The sequence below is a fragment of the Solanum tuberosum genome, unplaced genomic scaffold (genome assembly GCF_000226075.1).
Source record: "Solanum tuberosum cultivar DM 1-3 516 R44 unplaced genomic scaffold, SolTub_3.0 scf00092, whole genome shotgun sequence".
NCBI classification, from domain to species: Eukaryota; Viridiplantae; Streptophyta; class Magnoliopsida; order Solanales; family Solanaceae; genus Solanum; species Solanum tuberosum.
In genome coordinates, this window is record NW_006239019.1 from 1278935 (window position 1) to 1300569 (window position 21635).

At 34.3% G+C, this 21635-nt stretch overlaps 2 protein-coding genes across 4 annotated transcripts; one reads left to right on the forward strand and one right to left on the reverse strand.

Annotated features, from left to right (window-relative positions):
• Window positions 1-2841: 2841 nt before the first annotated feature.
• LOC102577601 (60S ribosomal protein L7A-like protein) lies at window positions 2842-4857 on the forward strand. The gene is given in 6 exon segments (NM_001288376.1): window positions 2842-2859; window positions 2943-3192; window positions 3894-4063; window positions 4155-4283; window positions 4359-4451; window positions 4536-4857. Coding segments are annotated over 6 exon segments (777 nt in total). The 5' UTR covers window positions 2842-2856; the 3' UTR covers window positions 4668-4857.
• A 2676-nt stretch (window positions 4858-7533) lies between these two features.
• LOC102597308 (phototropin-2) lies at window positions 7534-20823 on the reverse strand. Of its 3 annotated transcripts, none has more exons than XM_006347729.2 (24): window positions 20589-20811; window positions 19181-19786; window positions 18142-18324; window positions 17761-17852; window positions 17418-17685; window positions 17010-17226; window positions 16221-16291; window positions 14914-15020; window positions 14777-14826; window positions 14583-14687; window positions 13514-13573; window positions 13186-13275; window positions 12696-12772; window positions 12010-12094; window positions 11651-11731; window positions 11021-11124; window positions 10549-10598; window positions 10083-10189; window positions 9646-9762; window positions 9181-9232; window positions 8922-9034; window positions 8593-8733; window positions 8341-8453; window positions 7534-7909 (listed from the first exon to the last, which is right to left on the reverse strand). In XM_006347729.2, the coding sequence occupies exons 2-23, from the start codon at window positions 19759-19761 to the stop codon at window positions 8343-8345; spliced, it is 2862 nt and encodes a 953-aa protein (XP_006347791.1). In that variant the 5' UTR covers window positions 19762-19786; window positions 20589-20811; the 3' UTR covers window positions 7534-7909; window positions 8341-8342. The 3 variants fall into 3 exon arrangements, with proteins under 3 accessions (XP_006347791.1, XP_006347792.1, XP_015164412.1); XM_006347730.2 differs by having other exon boundaries at window positions 19181-19789; XM_015308926.1 differs by lacking the exons at window positions 7534-7909; window positions 8341-8453; window positions 8922-9034 and having other exon boundaries at window positions 8625-8733; window positions 20589-20823.
• Between the last annotated feature and the right edge of the window lie 812 nt (window positions 20824-21635).

Sequence of the window (21635 nt, forward strand, 5' to 3'; positions counted from 1 at the left end):
GCCTCGTAGGGCCAACCCGCAAGCCTCAGAGGCCAGCCCATGGGCTATTAATTTTTTAAAATATTTTTTTTATATATTTTTAGTAGTGTTTTATTTGTAAAGATTTATCAATAAATATTTTTAAAATATCAATATAAAATCAAGACTATATTTTTTACATATCTTTTACATTTTAGGGTCATTAGCCCACTAAATTTTCTTATTAGCCCAAGTTCATTGCTCCATTATAACTATGAATCTTTGACGTCCTTTACTTTTGTTTTTATGCCTAATTTTTTTCACTTCTCCTTTATTGTCTTGTTTATGAAAATAATGATAATGTAATGTTTTTTTGCTCGGATGAATCTTATGAATGTTGTATCTTGGCTATTATGTATTTGTTTTGTAAATATTCACTGAAGTATGTGTAATTCATGAATGAATTTATGTATGTATTGATGTCGTGTCCATCGGACATCGACATTCGTATCCTTTCTAAGAGGAGAAGTTGTCCGTTATTTTATTGAAGGGCCAACCCGTCCCAACCCGTGGCCCGCTTAGGGCTGGGTTGGGCTGCTATTTTATCGGCCCTTTAATTAAAAGGGCCAGCCCGTCCCAACCCATTTAACTCTCTAGCCCGTTAGGGTTGGGTTGGGTTGGGTTGGGCCAGCCCATTTTGACAGCTCTACATATATGGTGTGCTTTGTTGTCAAAAAGAAAAAAAATTGATCGTGATATGTTGTACTCTCTCCGTTTAAAAAAGAATGACCTCCTTTCCTTTTTAGTATGTTTCAAAAAGAATGACCTCGTTCTTTTTTTGGTAACATTTTAATTTCAGCTTTCCACGTGACATGTTTAAGACCACAAGATTAAAGTAAAATTTTGTACATTTGACATAACTTTAATTTATGACCACAAGATTCAAAAATCTTCTTTATTTTCTTAAACTTCGTGTCAAGTCAAACTAGGTCATTCTTTGTGAAACGGAGGAAGTAGAAAAAAAATAATTGTAATGAGCACAACTTATTGAGACTATGTTGTTATATATTCCTTCCCGTTCATTTTTACTTTAACATGCCTTTCTATATTAAGTATTAAAAAAGATCTGGAGACTTAGTAATTACCATAGAGGGTAAAATATAGAAAAAAGATAATTGTCTAATCTTAATATGTTCAAATAAATAATTTAAAATAAAAAAATATTTTTAAAATAGTGGACAAATAAAATATGACATAGGAAGTGGTAGATTTTTGGGTCATTGTTGATTGTTCCTCATATTATTTTTTATTAGTTACTTTTAAATAAATAAGTAATTTTATATTTAAAAATAAATTTAACTTTAAATTTTAATTTATATGCCCAAACACTACAAATCAGTTAAGTGAACATTTCATCTGCTTTGATTCCAGTTTTTTATTATTGGTTACATTGAATTATTTTTATTTTTTCTTTTCTATTTCCCCTTTTTTTGGGTGACTAATATGGAACGTAACGTGTTTTAATTTGTTCATAAGCACTTGATAAAAAAAAGTCATTATGGAGTATCATTTTCATTAAAAGAATAGCTAAAAGAAAGTTGTTGCCACAAAATTAGCCCAATTTATGTTAGGTCTTCAAAGTTTCTGTTAATCCAAATTGATCCGTAAGAAATCTTATCAAAATCAAATCAATAATCCAATAAAAAAATTTATAAATCATTAAAAACATGTTAACTTAATAATGTAATAGCAATAAATCAATAACATTTTTTTGGTTCGATTCTCGCACACCCTTATCAAAAAGATTGTCCCAATTCTTTTTTTAGTGCACATAATTAGTTTGAGATACATGTCCTTTATGCTTAATTTAGAAAAATCTTGCAATTCACATAATGTAAAAGAAGAAGGTGAAAATTACATATGATGAAAAAAATAATCTTGCAATTTACATAAATATGTATACATTGAATACACGAATATGCATACATTTTAATGCATACATATATACATATATATTGCGCTTGATACCATAAATTAAATGTATATCACTACGAATTGAATGAATACTTAATACTTTTATGTATACATGATTGTTCATATATTTATGCAAAAACTAATCAATTTAGTGTATTCAAATTTTAAGCGTGAATATACATATCTAGTCAATTTTGAATATGTATACATTGTAATTGATAACATAAATTTAAATGTATACAACTACTAATCGAATGAATGATCAACACTTAACCTATACACAATCGACAATTATATAATCGGAAAAAATGGGATTTATTAGTTAACAAAATTGAAATCAATTGAATGAAATGAATATTTGTTATAATAACCACCCGTTCCATGGAATGATCCACAAAATTATTTTTACTATCCCATTCTCCTATGATGAATCAAAACAATCAAAGATGACATTGATATCTTGATGATCATTATTGATCTGCATTGCAAATTGTATTTTGAATACGTTGTATTGATTTTCGATTGAGGAATTTTATGAACACCGAATCACCATTTTTTTTAATACAGGAGTAAAAAATATAGATGAAAAAGTTTACCCACGTTGCCTTATTTATTGCCAGTTGATTACACGGTGAAAAAAATTCTATTAAATATTAATATATTACTTTTGAGCTAATATGTGTCAATTTTTTGTTTATTAATTGCTAATTAGTGTTGGGCTATATGTTGCGATCCGTAGTAGACTAAACAGTTGTGTATATATGTCAATTCCGTCCGGGCCCAAATTCACAATAGTTTAGTTAGGCCCAGTTAAGAAGCGTCGAACACATCATAAACCCTAAAAACTCATTATCATTTATCATCAGTTTCTGTATAACAGAGTATTCTTCTCCCTTAGGGTTTGTTCATCAGATCTTGAGAAAAATGGTATGCTGTAGCCATGGTTACATTTTCTCTTCGGTATTCATTTTTAGAATTTGTATTGACGTTTTGTTCGTTTTTTTATGTAGGCTCCAAAGAAGGGTGTTGCAGTAGCAGCAAAGAAGAAGCCGGAGAAGGCGAAAGTGGTGAATCCACTGTTCGAGAAGCGGCCAAAGCAGTTCGGTATCGGCGGGGCGCTGCCGCCGAAGAAGGATGTAACAAGGAATGTAAGATGGCCTCGGAATGTTACCCTCCAAAGGAAGAAGAGGATTCTCAAGATGCGATTGAAGGTCCCTCCTGCTCTTAACCAGTTCACCAAAACCCTTGACAAGAACCTCGGTCAGTATACTATTATTAACCTAATTTCCTGTTGCCTTTTTGGTTAATTAGTTGCTCTAAATTTGTCGAACAATTAGACAATCAATACTCTATGTCCGATCCACTGTATTTGCAGCTAAATCTCTGGCCTCTATATATTCATTACAGTCGATTTTGATTTAGTCCAGCTACTTCCTATAATGTGTTGTACTAGAAACTATAATGTGTGTATCCATATACGTTTGAACTAATATGAACTATGCCTCACTGTGTAATTGATGGCAATTGAATGGGTGGTTGTTGTGCTTGGCTTGTGAATTCTTATGATTTCAATTTAGTTAAAGTTTGCAAACACTCCGGCTTTTGCTGGTTAAGCAATATGAATAACATCTCTGGTCTCACACATCTGAAACTGTTGTTGGCTTATATCATAGTTCCATTAACCATTTGGCTGACCGAGTTATTATTGTTCCTTTTAGAATTCATGAGGGAAGCTTCGTATTTTGGAGAACTAGAATTAGTATAGCAATACGACTATTATGTTTTGATGAAACTAGCATGTGGCTGCTGTGTATAACCATTATGTCTTTTGACTCCTCTAGTAGACCAAATTTGATTGTATTGTATAACAGCTCTAAACTTATCTTTTGTATTGTTTTACTTGCATGAGGTGTTTTGTTTCACTAATACGTATTCAAATTCTTTGCCCTTTGAACTTGCAGCTACAAACCTTTTCAAGATGCTTCTTAAGTACAGGCCCGAGGACAAAGCTGCAAAGAAGGAGCGTCTTGTCAAAAGAGCTCAAGCTGAAGCAGAAGGAAAAACTCCTGAAACAAAGAAACCTATTATTGTGAAGTATGGGCTTAAGCACATCACTTACCTTATTGAGCAGGTTTGTTTTGGTCTTGCAAATTGTCTTATACTTTGTCAAGCACATTTGTTTCCATCTTTCTAGTAACTTTTTCCAATTGATGTCCTTTTAGAACAAAGCTCAGTTGGTAGTGATTGCTCATGATGTGGACCCAATAGAGTTGGTTGTCTGGCTTCCTGCGCTATGCAGAAAGATGGAAATTCCTTACTGCATTGTGAAGGGCAAAGCTCGTTTAGGATCGGTAAGTAGTAGTACCTAGTTTGTATTCTCAATGCTTCTCAACAGATTAGGTACTGATATTGATGACTGTGCACAGATTGTGCATCAGAAAACTGCTTCAGCCTTGTGTTTGACAACCGTGAAGAATGAGGACAAAATGGAGTTCAGCAGAATTTTGGAGGCCATTAAGGTATAGCTCTATTCAAGGCTAGTTTGGTTTGCATTTTGCTGTAAATCTTCTAGAATAGCTTTTGATACTTGTTAACTTTTTCAGGCTAACTTCAATGACAAGTATGAAGAGAACAGGAAGAAGTGGGGTGGTGGTATCATGGGCTCCAAGTCACAGGCCAGAACCAAGGCCAAGGAGAGAGTTCTTGCCAAGGAAGCTGCCCAGAGATTGAACTAGGAGCTTGCTGTGATAATATACACTGCAATTTGATTAGTGAGATTCTCTGCCAAGTTTTGTATTTGGTAATGGTTCACATGCTTCACAATGTTAAAGATATTAGTTTGACACAAGTACCTTTATGTTTGCCTTGACAATGCTTTATCAGATATTTTTGTTAGATATTTTGTTGAGTTAATTTTTTATGGCACCGAATTCCGCAGTTATTCAGATTATTACTACACTAAACTACAAGTTCTATCTTGAATCTTGTTTATGAATCTCTTCCTGCTACCCTGGATATCAATTGTTCTCTGCTGTATTATTCATCTCTGGCTCTACGATGCAGCACTGTACATGTATCAACTTTGTTGATAGGATCCACTGTTTGATGTACTCATCTTAGTTTTATTAGATATTTGCCCTGATGTGTTTTGACAATGTGCTAATCTGATCCATCACATGTCTGGGAAATGGACGCTCGAAAAATAAATTATTGGTACTATCTTGACTTCCTAAGTAACATTAATGTCTTATCACACCAAAATGTTGGAGAAGTAATATATTTGTATTGTGAGCATTTTCTTATTGGTTAAATCGAAAATCAAAATGTTAAAGGACCAAATCTGATAAATTGATAAAAAAAAATATCCTACTAGGTTGGTTATTGGTTCAAAGTAATTAAAGATTGAATATCTATGAATCGAATTAATAATACCTAAAAACGTTTTTCTTGGTAAAATATTTGTACATATTAATAAGTGAAATCTCTTAACACAATACACTAAGCTAGTGAATTCCGTGGAATCCAAAAAACGCCGCAATATATATACTCAATGCAGTGCTAGCTAAGTTTTATTTATCGAAAGCATTGCATAATAATAATAATTGGTTAAAGCTGCTAAGAGTACAATAAATATGATTATTAGTTGTGCAAGATAGAAGCTTAATTATTGGTTTTGCCTAAAATAAATATTTATCCTATGATACAAGAGTATACGAATTTATTTACCAACAAATCTAAAATCACAGATTCTTAATTTTCGAACGAAGTGAAGGTTTTTGTATTATTCACACCATTCGTTCATTCTACAATTTTTTTAGTAGTGACTTCCCATACCTAATCACCAACTAATAGAAAATACTATTAATTTGCTAATCGAGACTAGAAACCAAGAAGCAATTCTACCGAAAATATGTGAACTCTTTTACTAACTAGTAGCACCGATGATGACTAACAAATCTCTTTCAACTTGAAGAGCATCATCAAAATTAACGGTTCTTTTGATGCTTTCAATGGCCATCCGTGCTTTTTTTCTATCTCTTTCCCACTTCGAGTTGGATTTCTCTTCTTGCACTTGCTTCTCCCATGATTCAGCCTTCTTCTTCATCTCTCTCGTCAAACGCTTCGCCAAGAACTTGTTGCTGGGACTTGAAGATGACATTGGCGTAGCGTTTTTTCAACATCGCAGCCCGAAGAACCTTATTGTCTTTCTCCAACGTGTTCACATTAATGGTAAGATCATTATTATCATACATCCTCTTCTTCGTGTCGTATACCGTCATATTCTTAGAACACTAATTGAACTTTAATGATTGAAAAGTAGTAATAAAGAAACTAATAATAAGATCTCATTATTATATACTAAAATTAACCTAAGTTTCTCCTATTTTATATGGGAATAGGTGTATGTAAGTTTCCAAAAGTAACTTTGAAATATTAATCTTTGCCAAAATTTGAATGAGAATAGGAATTTACTATATATGGAAGTTCTTAAGCTACAAAAAATAAATTACTCCGTTATTGAACTAAAATATGGAAACTTTTGCGACTTAACTTATACATCAAGTATCAAAATTATTTAACCGGATTTTATTTTTACTTTATGTTAAATTGTAATTAAGTTAATTCAAAGTATAAATGAAGTAGTTTTTCTTTATATAAATTTGTTATAAACTCTAATTTGTAGTTTAATATTACGTGCACTGCTTAATTAAGTGTATTATTGAATTTCACTCTCTTCTATTTTTGATTATGTATACTGATTTTTGAGTCTTGATTACCATTAACAAAAAAATTATTCTAAATTATAATTTTAGATTTATTTAAAATATAAGTAGAGTAGGAACGAATTTGTCATAAACGTACATTTTTTTAGTTTTCCTTTTGAGTTCTAATTTCTATATATCAATAAAGAAGTTACAAATACGAACATTTTATTTTTATTCTGCTATTTCTTCATTAGTGTTATTAATTTGGAAAAGGTTCTGAAATATATCCGAACTTTGATCGAAATTGTTGTAACAATATCGAATTTTGGAAAGGACCTTTTACCCCCTGCACTATTTAACAGTGTATTTTAAAGGTATATATATATGTGCCCACCGTGGACATCATAAATATTGCATCATTATAAATAATAATGTATCCACGTGGGCACATATATACCTTTAAAATACACTACTAAATAGTGCAGGGGTAAAAGGTCCTCCATAAAGTTTAGTATCATAACAACAATTTCGACCAAAGTTGAAGTATTTTTCAGATCCGTTCCCCTTATTAATTTGTTAGTTGCTAACTTTCGCTTTTTTACTTCATAAATAAATTTTGATTTATTTTATAGGTAAGTCCATATATATATATCATATACTTCCCACAGTTTAACTGATAATTCTTGTTATGTTTTTTCTTATCATATACATCAAATTTCTTTCCGTTGGAGAGATTAATAAAGTAGTAATAATAAATAACAGATCTTAATATGGTTATTTTTTAATATATCTTTAAAGTGTATAAATTATATGATAAAGTAAGTCGATAAATTAGACATACTCTCATTATTAAGTTGGTATGCATATAGATGCTAGAGGTGACGGAGCTAGAATATTAAATTTATGAGGGGTACATTGATTTGCCTCAAATACATCTTTATCATATGATACAAGAGTAGTAGACAAGTTTATTTAATTACCAAGAAAACCTACAAATACAGATTCTTAATTTTTGAAGGAAGATTTTCCTATTACTCACGCCATTCTACAAATTCTATGTACGTAAATTGCCTTCCTTGGATCCAAACTTAAACAAGAACAAGGTCCTTAAAGCCAAAAAGAAAGCAAAAATATCGAAAAAGAGGGGATAAACACAAGCTTCTATACAATATCTATGAAATTTCTTCATCACAAAGATCGTCCCGTCCCTCCTTTAGTACTGCACATAATTAGTTCCAGATACATGTCCTTTATGGTTGATTGAAAAAATCCTGCAATTTACATGTGTGGAAAAAAATTACACAAAGGCGCGCAAAATGATTCCTTAATGCAGCCTGAGAAAAAGAGTCATTTGCTCTTGAGAATACGTGCATTGGTGTGAATTCTGATCATAGTGTTTTTAACTTCATATTTTGGATGATGAATGATTGGAACATCAAGATCATACATCAAAACTGTGAAGATATAACACTTGGGCCTAACTCAACCCCAAAAGCTAGCTCATGAGGGGAGGTTTGTGCCAAATGAGTGATTTGAAACAGAGAGTGTTAAGAAATTAGAACGCACAGGACAATCGACAAGAAGGGCAGATTACGTTGTGGGAAGGCAAATTTAGGCGTTCCAGCATAGATGTCAATAAGATGAAAGACATAGCTATGAAAACAGAGTTATGGTGTCTGTCTAGTTAATGTTGGATGCAAACCTCTAGAATAAGTCCATTGGATGAGCAAGTACTCCGTCATCATTCCAGTCGATTTCCTTGTTGCCTGATTCCTTTCCTATTAACTGAAGCGGTGCGTCTAGTGGTGGTGGAGTCTGTAGCCAAGCAACATATATGCAACAAACGGCATTGTTACGAAACAGAAAGTTCTGATCATGTGTAATGGCTTGGTGAAAAGCTCGAATTCAACTGAAATTTACAATCTTTTGGAAGGAGGTAAGAAGAATTTAATACCATGCACCGAATTAGAGGCCAAGCTATTCCACGGAAGAAAGGATGCTCTTTGATCTCACTTGCACCACCATTTGATCCTAAACGGCTGGCAGGATCTCTATTTAGCAATGAATGGATCACCTGCCTAGCTGCAAGGCTTACCTGCAACACGTAGATACATAGATGATTTCATTTGTTTCAGACTAGAAACAAGATCAGAGTTTCCTTTAATTCCCCCCGCAATGAAAAACAATTCACTTAATATGGACTAGAAGGAGTATTGTTTAGCTCATAAAAAGTAGAGCAAGACATAAGACCGTCTTAATAATATCAAAACAAACTGACTATACCGGAATGCTACTAGGGAAAGTGAGGTCCTTGTTTAGGATGTTGGAAAATGTCTTCTGCCTGTTCTTTCCTCTAAATGGTGTACGCCCATAGAGCATCTCATAAAGCAAGATTCCTGCATTCCAAACAGAAGAGTTTACAGAAGTAGAAGTGCATGAAGAAAAATAATGCAATGCATATTATTATAGCATCACAATAATACGAGTGCACGAAATAATACAATGGACTGAACTAAAAGTCATGAATTTGTTGCATGCACACCTAAAGCCCACCAATCGATCGCACTACTGTGGCCAGCTCCTGTGATGATTTCCTGAGTCATTTAGAATTACATCAAACAATTAATTTTCTCTCGCTGATAGATGATATTTTGTTTCACAAAAGGCAAAGAAAGAAACTATAAGTGTCAACATATCATGAAGGGAAATATAGTCAAGAATTAGGAACCAAGAAGCAATTCTATAGTACAGTAAATTTCTGAGCAGTTTTATTGGTAGGATTTGTGATTCGTAGGTTTCATTAGTAGGATTTGCAATTGGTATATGTGATTTAGAAACAGAACAGATAATTGCTTGTACATAGTTCTTCATCAAGTTGTGTTTATCTCTCCAAAAGAAGCAAATTCTAAGGAAAATCCATGTTTTACTCCAGACATGGAACAATTTAATTTGTAATAAGGATGGAGTATATATCGCACAAACGTCAACTTCTGTGATAGTTACATACCGGTGCTATGTATTCTTCAGTACCGACAAATGAATTTGACTGCGAAACTGGTTCTGCCACAAATGTTGGTGGTGGAGTACTCCTAGACCTTCTCTTTGAGGGAGGATGTTTTATAACCTGGAAATAGTTGTCACTTTAATAATATGAATAGGTAATAACAACCAGATGTCAAAGATTAAAGAGAAAGCACAATAAAAAAATGTTATACGCTATCAAAAACAATATTTTGCTTTAATCAAAATGATAAATAGTTCTGAGGTTTCCCTTTTTCTCCTTTTCTTCTGTTTACCATCCGTTTACTACTTAATACTTTGAATATAAGTTTAACCTAAAAATGTAACATAATAAGTGAGATATCATCATTCTTCAGAAGCAGAAGTTCATTAAGTGGGAAATTAAGATGAACAGTAAAGAGAACTGTCGAAACTGAAGCGTACTTGAGGTTTACAGGATGTCTTGAAAGAAAGATCAAAGTCTGTTAGTACGACATGCCCATCAGCCTGAAGTAGGATATTTTCTGGTTTCAGATCCCGGTATATTATTCCTGTGACATCAGAATAGACAAAACAAAAGAACATAAATCATATTATGAAGATAGAAATGGAAGCTCCTAGTACTATGTCTCTCTTGATGAACCCCTCTATCTTTTACCTAAACATTAAATATTCTTGATTTTGTGGTAGTACGAATAGAAGTTTCTAAGTATGATTATTTCTTTCTATACTAAGGACTTTACTTGTGCTACCTTTTTTTACTTTCACAAAACTCTGTTCATCTACCTGGTGTTCTTTACCAGTCTTTCCTATGTCAAATTTTTACAAGTATTTTGAAAATCGATCATTGATCTAATTTGAGTACTTCTACAGGATAGACCTCAACAAAAAAATTGAAAGAGTATAATACCCAAACAATGGAGATACTCCAAGCTAATTAGGACCTCTGCTGCATAAAACCTGGAAAAAAATGTTGGTAATACATTAGTTGATAAACATGATTGCATGTGTATCTGAAAAAAAATGTACAAAATATACACAGACATCTATGTGTATAATTTTTAGTCCTTAAATAACTGCTTAAACATATCTAAGATTCTCTTTCGTTTTTCAAGCATAGAAATGTTTCTACAAAAATAAAAACTCAGATAAAAAATAAATACTCATAGGTCATGACGACTTTCTCTCACTAGTGAGTCTATTCTAGGAGAATGAGGAAATAAACAACTGGAAATAACTACAAACATTACTTAATAAAAGACAAATGAATATGAAGAAGCTGTGTTTCGTAACACCGAATTAAAATACATCTTCAACCGTGTAAGATGTTATATAGCTCAATCTACTCCAGTGTGGAGAAAGTGCAATTAATAGAGAAGTACCTTGCAGATTCCTCTTTAAATATTTTCATAGGCTGTCTGTCAAGCAAAGCAAATAATTCTCCTCCAGGACAGAAGTCTGTTATTAGGCAAACATGTGTTTCTGTCTGATAAAAAAAATGTGCATATTAGCTTGTCTGAACATTTCAGTTCTTAATTCATATAAATCAGTATAACGCTCTTCAAACAACGCAAAATAATGTATTATTCAGACACTCAAAGGCAACACAGGAAAGTGTTTTCAGCAGGCTCTATAAGGTTTTTGGCGAATGTAAAAGTTACACAGTGTCATCTTTAACCAAATATGAGCTTTGAAAGAAAACCTGAAACTCATTAAGAGAAAAAGGCCGTGTTACTGCAAGTAGACAGTTTACTGATGCAAAAATTCCCAATAAAAAAGAAAGAAAAAGGATATATTCAATTGATTGACCTAGCTTGAAACATAATAATATCTAAATCTTATATGTGCTGAATATATTGTGAAAAAGGACTTAGTTAGTGGGGTTGTATTTTTGAACATACGGGTATATTTCAGTGTTTTCACTGTGGCCTTACTACAAGACTTACATGCATATTTACAGATAATCTTAAATAAAACCTGCACCAGGATAATGGTCTTAGTTAGACAGTTACCTGGAATGATGAATATAGTGTTGGAAGGAGAGGATGATCTAAAAGAGCTATGATTTCCCTTTCAACACATGCTCGATGTACCTGTACATTATTCAACATGAATTTTTCTTCATACAAGGAATAAAAGAAGATATGCCACCTTAAATCGGTTTTTTAGTCTTCATCATTTACGCCCCTTTATTTTAGTAGGAGCGAATATCCTGATGTAGGAAGGGGAATGTGATGTCATGGATTTGGAATGTAAATCCAAAGGTCATCAAGGATTGGAATGAAACAGCATGGTATCTAAATCAATTTTTTCTAGGAAATACTATATGCTCAACATACTGATGAAGTAAAAAAATCTCGGGCATCCAGACCTTATTACGGTTGAGCATTATGGATTTGTCCATCGCCTTCATAGCAAAAAGATCTCCTGTACCTTTCAGTTCCACCAAATGGACACTGCAAAGAACAGAATAAACCCTCTCAGACAAAAAAAAATATCTTTTACATATGGAAATTTTCACTGCTTTGAGATCTCTTATGACTTGGATATCATGCGAAGCATTTTTATAAAGTAACAAAACAGCATTACAAATCGTGAAACAAGAGGTGCACCATCAAGGTAAGTGGAAGGTGCGATATTAATAGTAGCCTACTAAAAGTTCTGCAAGCACTAACAAATAAACTTACTATATGATTTGTAGAAATGGAAACTAAAGAGCCTTTCAGCTAAGAAAATATTCAGAAGGACCCAGTTATTTTAAGTGATCCCTTTTTATCTTTCTATGAATTGATCCCTTATAATTCTTAACCATCGATTGGCTAGTTGTTCAGATGGTATTTAGAGTCTTCCTGGTCGTCTTTGTTTATCCTTCTTGTGGTGAGCTCCTTCAAGAATGTCATCCTTACAGTAAAGATATAAGTCCTCACAATAATATTTCTACAATTTATTCTCGAAAAAGCAGTAGGATGTCATAAGACTATCGCAAAGGTAGGTTGAAGATAGTGCCAACAAGGACTGGAGAATATGCGAACAAATAACAAGAAATGATTGGCATACCTTCCAGTATCTCCACAACCCAAAGGTCGAACTGGTTTAAAGTTATTGAGCCCTAATCTTTCACCATTTGCTGTGACCTGCAAGGTTAACAGTTGAGTGAGAGACAGAGAGAAGGAATGCAAAACGTAACGAGAATAACAGTTAATATATGTCGAAAAGAAGAGTAGAAAGTTTAAACTAAATACTAAAAGGATAGTTTTAACTGTTGAGTACCTGTGTCTCTTCTGTCTTACATGCTTTAATAGGTAGAACCTCATACTTAATAATAGCATAAAAGCAGGAGACATCCTTGTTTCAAGTGTCTCAACATTTACAGACACAGGGGTATATAAACATTACTGGGTACAAAATGTCTCCTACTTGATCTAGTACTCAATATGCATATCTTATGAGCCATAGTCTTGAACCATCAACAAAGAAATATCAGCAGTTCTCCCAAGTCAAAGGAAAAAATGTAGATATTTAAGGGACAACACAAAAGATTGTGTACCTTATGTATTGCGGTCCATAAAGCACTGTGTCTCTTATGAGGCCGCGGATAGACAGGTAGAGAATGCAAAGCCCACAAGTCTTCAGGTCTCTGAAAGTATTAAAGGGTTCGTGTCAGTTTTATTATCTTAAAAACTTTTGACAATGGTCTCGATAAAATGCTAAAAAGATAGTTTTGATATAACTTCTGTTGTCCATTGTAAAGGCATGAACATTTTAACATAGCACTAACCATGAAAAAGATAATTATGCATAACAATCAGGATCAGACAAAAAATCCCATGACAAAGATTATATGGATCCAATTCAGAGTGAAAGGAATACCTTACCGAGTTGGCATCAGGAAGTTCTCGAACTGCTTCATCTACATTTGTTGCAGTGGCTTTGACCTGCAAGATATGTCTGTTGATTACTAACCGTAACTGAAAAGATCTGTATATTCCAATTAGAGATACAAAATAATTTGACAAGCCCTAGTTACTATTTGGATATTATTAAGTTACCCCTTCGTCCAATCAAGTCCCACATTGGTTAAGGGAATCGGTTGTGGTCTCGTTATATGGATTTCAGTAATTATCCCCTTCTGAGCTAGCTTTTGGGGTTGAGTTAGTTTCAAGGGTCATATCTTCACATGGTATCATTGCGAAGAGCCATTGATCCATGTTGTCGTGTTTCGCAATGTTGGACACCCGTGTTATGTTATCAACACTCAGGTCAAGTTTTGGGCATGATTCTTTTGAAAAGAGAATTACACAAGGTCATTTGGGAAAAGTGGAGTGACTTAAGACAAGACTCAAGAAAGTAGATCACTTCAATCAGGATGAAAAGAGTATTTACAGAACACTAAACCAAGCATGTTAAGATTGCATTGGATGCATTTCTGATCAAGCGGCGAAACTAAAATTGTAATTGAAACATCCCTGTTCAAAGGATTCATACAGGCAACCTTAAATTTGTGTGATGGAGGAGTATGTGACACAATCGAACATCCAAGTTCATTTTGTCTTGATGGAAAGAAAAGAAAAAGTCAAGTGTTTATGCTTTGTTTACATATGCATGCTTCTAAAAGTTCTAGCATTTAATTAGGTGATAATGTTTAGTTTTACCATTCTTTGAGAGGATGCATTTGTATATTTCAATTTCATTAAAGGAAAGAAAAATAAAATAATCTGCAATTTTGTCAGGTCGAAAGACTTGTGTTCTCATTTCCACAATTCCCTTTACAAATATTCACAAACTGGGGTCAATTTTTTTATTCATTACTACATTGACTAGAAATGGATGGCTATCACAATACAGAAAATAAATAAAGAAAAGATAGAACATATGCTAATTATTAGTTGTTGACCATAACATCACTGGTACAGCTTCCACAAAGACAAGTGACAGAAAATTTACCAACTTAGCACTTTGTTGTTCAGTTTGTTCTGAGAGGCGGTTTCTTAGTGGTTCCATATGATCACTTCCATCTAACTGAACGCCGATGAAATATTGTAGTTCTCCCTGCAAATGTAAAGTGCAGACATCAGCCAAATAAAAGATAATTCTCAGTTTCTTACAACATGTTGAAGGAAAGTAGACGTAAAGATCACCTTCTGATCACGCATAGGTTGCAAGTGAAATAAATTCCAGAACTTCTTCCCTGAAAATATTTATGCATGTGAAGTAAATTCTAGCTAATAGACAAAATGCATTTCATTTCTGAAAATTACAAAGTGAACTTGATTACCGCTCTTTGTATAATTAATTAATTGCACAGTAACTTCTTTTTGTTCTTTTATGGCATCTCGGATCCTTTGAACTGTTGCTTGATCTGTTTCAGGTCCCTGAAGAAATCTGAAGAATAGGAAATCTTATAAGATCAACTACACATGGTGGGAGAAAATCAAAGAGCAAAGCCATAAAACAGCCAATTATCAGGCTTCGTTGTTTCTTTGCGTAGATAGCCAGCTATATACTTACTAGCCTCAGAAAAAACCAAGGGAAGAGATTTCTTGAAGATTTGACAATGCAAGGGATACAAGACACATCTATTTATAGGTATTAACACAAGACATTTATGATATTCGTCCAAACGTGGGACATTAAACAAAACATTAGAACTTAACTATTCCAATATTCCAGTAACAATCTAACACTAACACTTAACATTCCAATAAACCTCCACAAATTCGAAGTAGAGAAAGCAGCTTGAGTTTTTTTTTTGTTTCAAATAAAGAAAAGTATATAGCTGCGGAAGTGGTAGCAGCTGCTGGAAAATCTTTCCAGATAATAGACAGAGAAGTTCTAATCATCGGAATCTTGCTGGAAAATTCTTGATCAAAGGAATCATGCAGGAGAAGTTATGGTCACTGGAAACTCACCAGTTGGTTTGCTAAAATAATGGCTTGCAGGCTGTAATGTATATGGTCACTGAAAAGAGGCACAATGATATTGGACTTGACTACAAAAAAGGCATGACGCCATCGGACAGTCAGCAGAAAGAGGGGTAGTGCCACGGAATGATCAGCTAGAAAAAGGCAAAATGCTGATGGTGTCGCCAGATTGTCTCCTACAGGCTACAGGGAACAATGTCGCCAAATAGTCACCAGAAAGAGACATGGTGTGGCCTAAAGGCCACAAAAGAGGCACAGAATCGCTGCAATGATCATTGGTAAGTGGCACAATGCCTCTGAAATGATTATCAAAAAGAGGCTGGTGCCTCCAGAGCACTCACTGGAGAGAAGGAAAAAATAAGAAAAACTGTGCTCCGGCAAGTGGCATAAGCTTGCCCTCCAATAGACTACAACTATTTAAGTCTCTACGTAGATCGTACAGGCAATGCGTGTTTTATTTTTCTAATTTCTGCAATTATTATAAGAGTAGGTTTGAGCCTTATGCTCCAAGTACAAATATCTACCTTCTTCAATCAAACTGAAGAGATGTCTCAATACTCCATATGTTTTAATTACAGTTATCCAACTTTGAAAAGACCATGATAAAAGGAACTCCAAAAACTATTGCAATGCAATATATAAAACAATATTCAACTCATACCGGCAGTTTCTTCCTAAGATCTCTTCACGTGTGAACTCCGTCAGTTCAAGAAAGCTATCTGAAGCAAATATCTGAAGAAAAAAAAAACAATCCTACTTTCAGTTTCCAGAACAAAAGTAATTTAAGATAAAATTTACCAATTTGACTTAATTATGAGACATACATATATATATATATCAATCAATCAACTAACCCTTTCGCAAACTAGTTAGGTCAGATACTAATGCACACTTTGTTCCAGTACCAAATAAATTGTCCTTTAAGACAGTTTGAGGGTTCTTTAAAACTATTAAGTTTCTAATATGAAATAGATATTATAATAAATATGGGATGAAACCAACCTAGGGCCATTTGCAGCAAATGATGGTCTATGTAAATTCTCGAATGATTACACTAGGTTTTCTTGATTGCACAAATAATCATCTATATTTGCTCTCCTTATTGTTGCAATATCTGTGTCAGTCAAATCAAATATGGAAGTTTAGGAGGCCTTGCTCAAGTGGCAAAAGCTGAGGCCTTGTAACCCAGCAACGAATATGATGAGAGAATGTTAAATGTCCTCTAGCAGTATGTCTCACATTTAAGTTTGCTTTTAAGTTATTAGTTTGGCTACTGTTATTCCAATAGCTTCTGAGCTAATGTATATAAGCCAAACAGGGAGGACAACGGGTAGGAGAAATGGAGGTATGGGCATCTTCATATAAGCTCATTGATATTCTAAAAGGGAAAAGTCAAATGTAATGTGCAACAATCTGAATTTAGCACAAACTAGCTTTTTCTGAATCTTACAATTGGATTATCAGGAAGTCTGGGATCTGTAATCACAAAATTCTTTTCAATACGCTCCAAAGTCGTTGCGAGGTCAATTCCTTGACGTATGTCCCTTTCTCTTTCAGCACGCTCCCAACTGTCAGTACGTTCTACTTCTTCTGTCATTATTATTTCAGGACCAACATTCTGTTCAATTTCTAGCGGAAAAGAGATGCTTGAGGACCTTCCTTTAGACCTGCATGAGGTAATACCATGACTGAATTTTACAAGTAGGTAAGAAGCTTAATTCTGCTAATAAGCTTTTCAGCTTACAAAATCCTGCTTACATTTCCAGAACACAGGCATCTTATAAGGAAAACTTAAACAACGAAAAAACGTGCGGACTGAAGTTAGAGTGAAAAAGTTGAAGTCAATGGACTCACTCACCCCTTTAAGGAAAGCCGTGAAGATTTTCTGGACTTTTTACCAAACTCTTGAGACACATCACTCCTTGTGTCCCACTGAGGTGTATATCGTCCAGGTGTACTCATATTGCTTTCAGTATCGGCCGCTTTAGGAAGCATAAAATCTACTTGTGGCTTCTCTTTATCAGTTCCGGAACTAGCATCCTGACCAGACTTTATATGAGAGCGTGGACCTTTCACGGTTTGTACCACTTCTGTAATGGAACCTAAAGCCTTTTCCTTCTGACGAGCTGAGAAATGAACGAGAAGGATTTCAAAATGAAGGAACAATGCTATCAGAGGCAGACTCAATCACTTCTACTTACCATCATATCTGATTAAAGACTTGGGCAAACCATTTGGTCGCAATGCTTTCTCATTAACGCCTTCTGTGTATTTGCTGACTTCGACCTGCATTCTGTCATAAAGGAATTATCTGAATTAGATGGCAATGCTTCTCATAGATTACAACTTGAAACTGAAGCAATATCAGATATGTAAAGTTTGTCATGTTAGATTTCAAGTTGAACAACTTAAACAAGTTCTCTAATGAGGCACCATACATTACTCAAGAAGAAGATTCTGAAGTAGCAAATTCTTAAAATAATGGGCCAAATAAAGGATAAGAAAACATTTAGACTGAATTCAAGCTGAGATAGTCACCCAAGCATTTGCTTTAGCAACAATAGGGACATAAGCAACTTTACCCTATAAACTTGATTGTCTTTCCACTGTCATCTTTTATAGGGGTGACAGTTAACAGGTTCCAAAAAGGGGTGCCATTCTTCTTGTAGTTTAAGAGCCTCCCACAGTAGCTTTTCCCTGTTTTCACTGCATCTCGGATTTTTGCTACTTCTTTCTGGTCTGTTTCTTTCCCCTGTAGAAAGCGACTGCATCAAACAAGTCAAGGTCATGTTCAACTCCTTTTCCCAGCATCCATATCATCAAATAAGTACAAATAAGGGAATACTACTGAAAGTAAAACATAAACTCTCTTGCACTGTCAGGATCAGAAGAACAACAATAAACCCAGTGTAATCCCACAAGTGTGGTCTGGGTAGGTAGAGTGTACACAGACCTTACCCCTACCTTAAGAAGGTTGAAAGGTTGTTTTTGATAGACCCTCGGCTGAACGATGTCAGGATCAAAAGAATATAAAAATAATAAAGAAAAAAAGAAGCAACAAGAAACTAATTGCTCGGCACTATTGTTTCCTTTCACCACTTGAAAAATTGTTCTCAAGATACAAGGGCAAACTTGAGACAAATAATTAAACTTCATGCACCAAATAACTGTCTGTTAATTGAAACCTCTAATTCCGCTCTTAGCAAAAGGTTCCTATGCAATGTTTGAAACTGATCTCCAGCTACTTCCTATATTAAATGACAGGAGCCTTGAGTTACTGATCAACCATAAGGACTTCTTTCTTTTGAGGATGGTAAGATATTGTAAACAGAAGAACAAAGTTTGCGCCAAGATACATGCAAATCAGTACAACAAGAACCATTTTTATGAACTGTACAGTTCAAATTTCTAACTCATTGATCAAAGAGGTCCAGACATGAACGTTTACCTTGGACATTCCATTCTTATACCTCGTAAGCTACATAAGGATTGAACAAAATAAAGGATCGATATATGAGTCTTATCACTACTCTACTCACGGTGCCTAGATATACTACAATAAATTGCCAAAATTCACGGGAAGACAAGCAAAAACACTAGGGATAAGCGAAAAATTCTCACCAATTCCTTCCAACAATTTCTTTTGAAGAATAACCAGTCATACTAAAGAAGCCACTACTAGCATAAACAATAGGGCAATCTGGTTTTGTGGCATCAGATACGACAAATGTCTGTTGCAGTGTCGCTAAGGCATCCTTCAGATCCTGAGAAACTCTAGGGAATTCAGCTCCTTGATACGACTCCTCGGATGTCCTTGTTGATCCAATTGAATTCTTGCTTCTTTCTCCATCTGCAAATGAATTTTGTCCACTTCTGCTAATTGCATGAAAGCTACCTTCTCCAACATCTGTTCTCACTGTCAATCCCCACTCTGCAGCCCTCTCTGATATGCTGGTTTCACTTGGGATCTGACTATCTGCATTGCCTTTATCTTCTCCTTTCTTCTGGTCATTTCCTTTGGGGTCAAAAGCCATCCACTTGTTCATTAGCTTGTCTGTTCCTGTCCTACTTCCAGATTCCGCCCCTTTCATCGAAAGTTCTTGCACATCAATACCCTCATTTCTACTACTACTAGCCAGGTTTGCACCATCATGAGTCAATGCCGGGTCAAAGACATCAAGTGATCTCCTTTGGTTTTCCATTTCTGCGAAAGTACTCAAACACAACCTACTAACATCAAAACACCCAAAATTAAAGTTTTTCAACTAAATCATTAACATCTAGCCAGTAGAAAACAGCAAAGCAGAGACTAATAACTAAAGGATTATCACACAGAATCACAATACAACTGACATATCATCAACCCACAACTCAAAAAAAAAAACCAGTCCTTGTTAAGATACTAGGCCTAATTCAACCCCAAAAGCTAGTTGAGGAGAGGATTGCCCAAGTCCATATAAGCAAACCACCAATCCACTCCCCAATCAATGTGGGACTTTGGACTACTCTTACACCTTCTTCACCTTAGGCCCAAACGGGGATGGACCTGGCTCCGATACCATGTAAAGATATGACAATTTGGACCTGGCTCCAATACCATGTAAAGATGTGACATCTGGACCTAACTCAACCCTAAAAGGTAGCTCACGAGGGAAAGGTTGTCCAAATCCATATAAACAGACCATCAGTCCATTCCCCAACCAATATGGAACTTTGACCCACTCTAACAGTCATCAACAGAATTTCATGCAGCACATAGAACATGCAAATGCCTTTTTCCTTCAACTGCAAAAATATTGATCATGGACCCCCCACCCTCTAAAAAAAAAAAGACTGCCCTATCAGTTTGTACAATGTAATTCAAGTATACCTATCATGTCAAAACAACATAATTCTTCACCTTAAAGCAAATAAACAAAAAAAAAGTGGGCAATTCAGTCAAAAGGGTGTTGAATAAAGATTAAAAAGACAAAATATTATCAGTATGCAATTCAATCAAAATGGTAGTAAATTAAGAGTTAACAAGTACCTGAAATGTGATGAGCTTAGACCCAAAGAGAATACATTTTACAAAATTTAGCAGAAAGTGTGGAGAATAAGTTAGCTTTGTAAATGTGACAGGGAAGAGAGTAAGAACCAGAAATAATAGATACTGGTAAGATAACGTTCATAGTGCCATGTTGCAGAATTGTGACCGCTATTTCTAGCAAACAATTTATTTACTGAAAATGAAAAGTCTTGACTTTTTGTGAGAGACACCTAGTTTATACTACTTCTGGCGCCCTCTCATATCTTTTACCAGTTAAATTCCCTACCCTCTTTCTACTTTTTTTCTCTTTCTTTTCCTTCGTGGATACAGAGCACCAAGTCCATACTGTTCTGTTCGCGTACAAAGTTATTTTGAAAGTATAATTTCAAAATTAATTTATTCTACTAATTAGGAGGTGGGATGAAAAATAGCAAGTTTGATGTGATAAGGTGGAATATTCACGATTAAAATTACATTAAATGTATACTTTCTGTTTGGTTGGTTGTAGATATAGTATAATTTCAATTTTATATTTAATCTTATCTCGTATATCAAACAATCCCGAAGAAATAGGGAAAGGAGCTATGTAAAAGTTTCATGGGATATCTCATTTGGACACAATTATTTAATATGTTAAATTTTGAACATCTACACATTGCCAAAAAAGAAAAAATATACATGTAGTGTCTGAATTTTCATATGATTGAGTTGAGAAATTATTCAAAGATAACTGAATTCAAAAACGTATGACTGAAGTTGAGGTAGTAATATTTGAACTTCATCTACATAAAACTTTAGATATTACATATATGAAATTAGTTAGAACTTGATTGACTTGTAAATTTTTAAGTTTTATGGTTTAAATGATGGTTTCAAGTGCATATAATAAGAGGGATAAAAAAATAATTATTTGTAAGGTCATTCTTGTAAATTGTCCGGTTAGGACGTGAAGGTAATTTCACTTCCTTCGATAGCCGTTAAGCCTTCCATCGCTACAAGTTAGAAGTCAATTAATTGTGGTCCTTATTACTATGCTATGATTTTGGA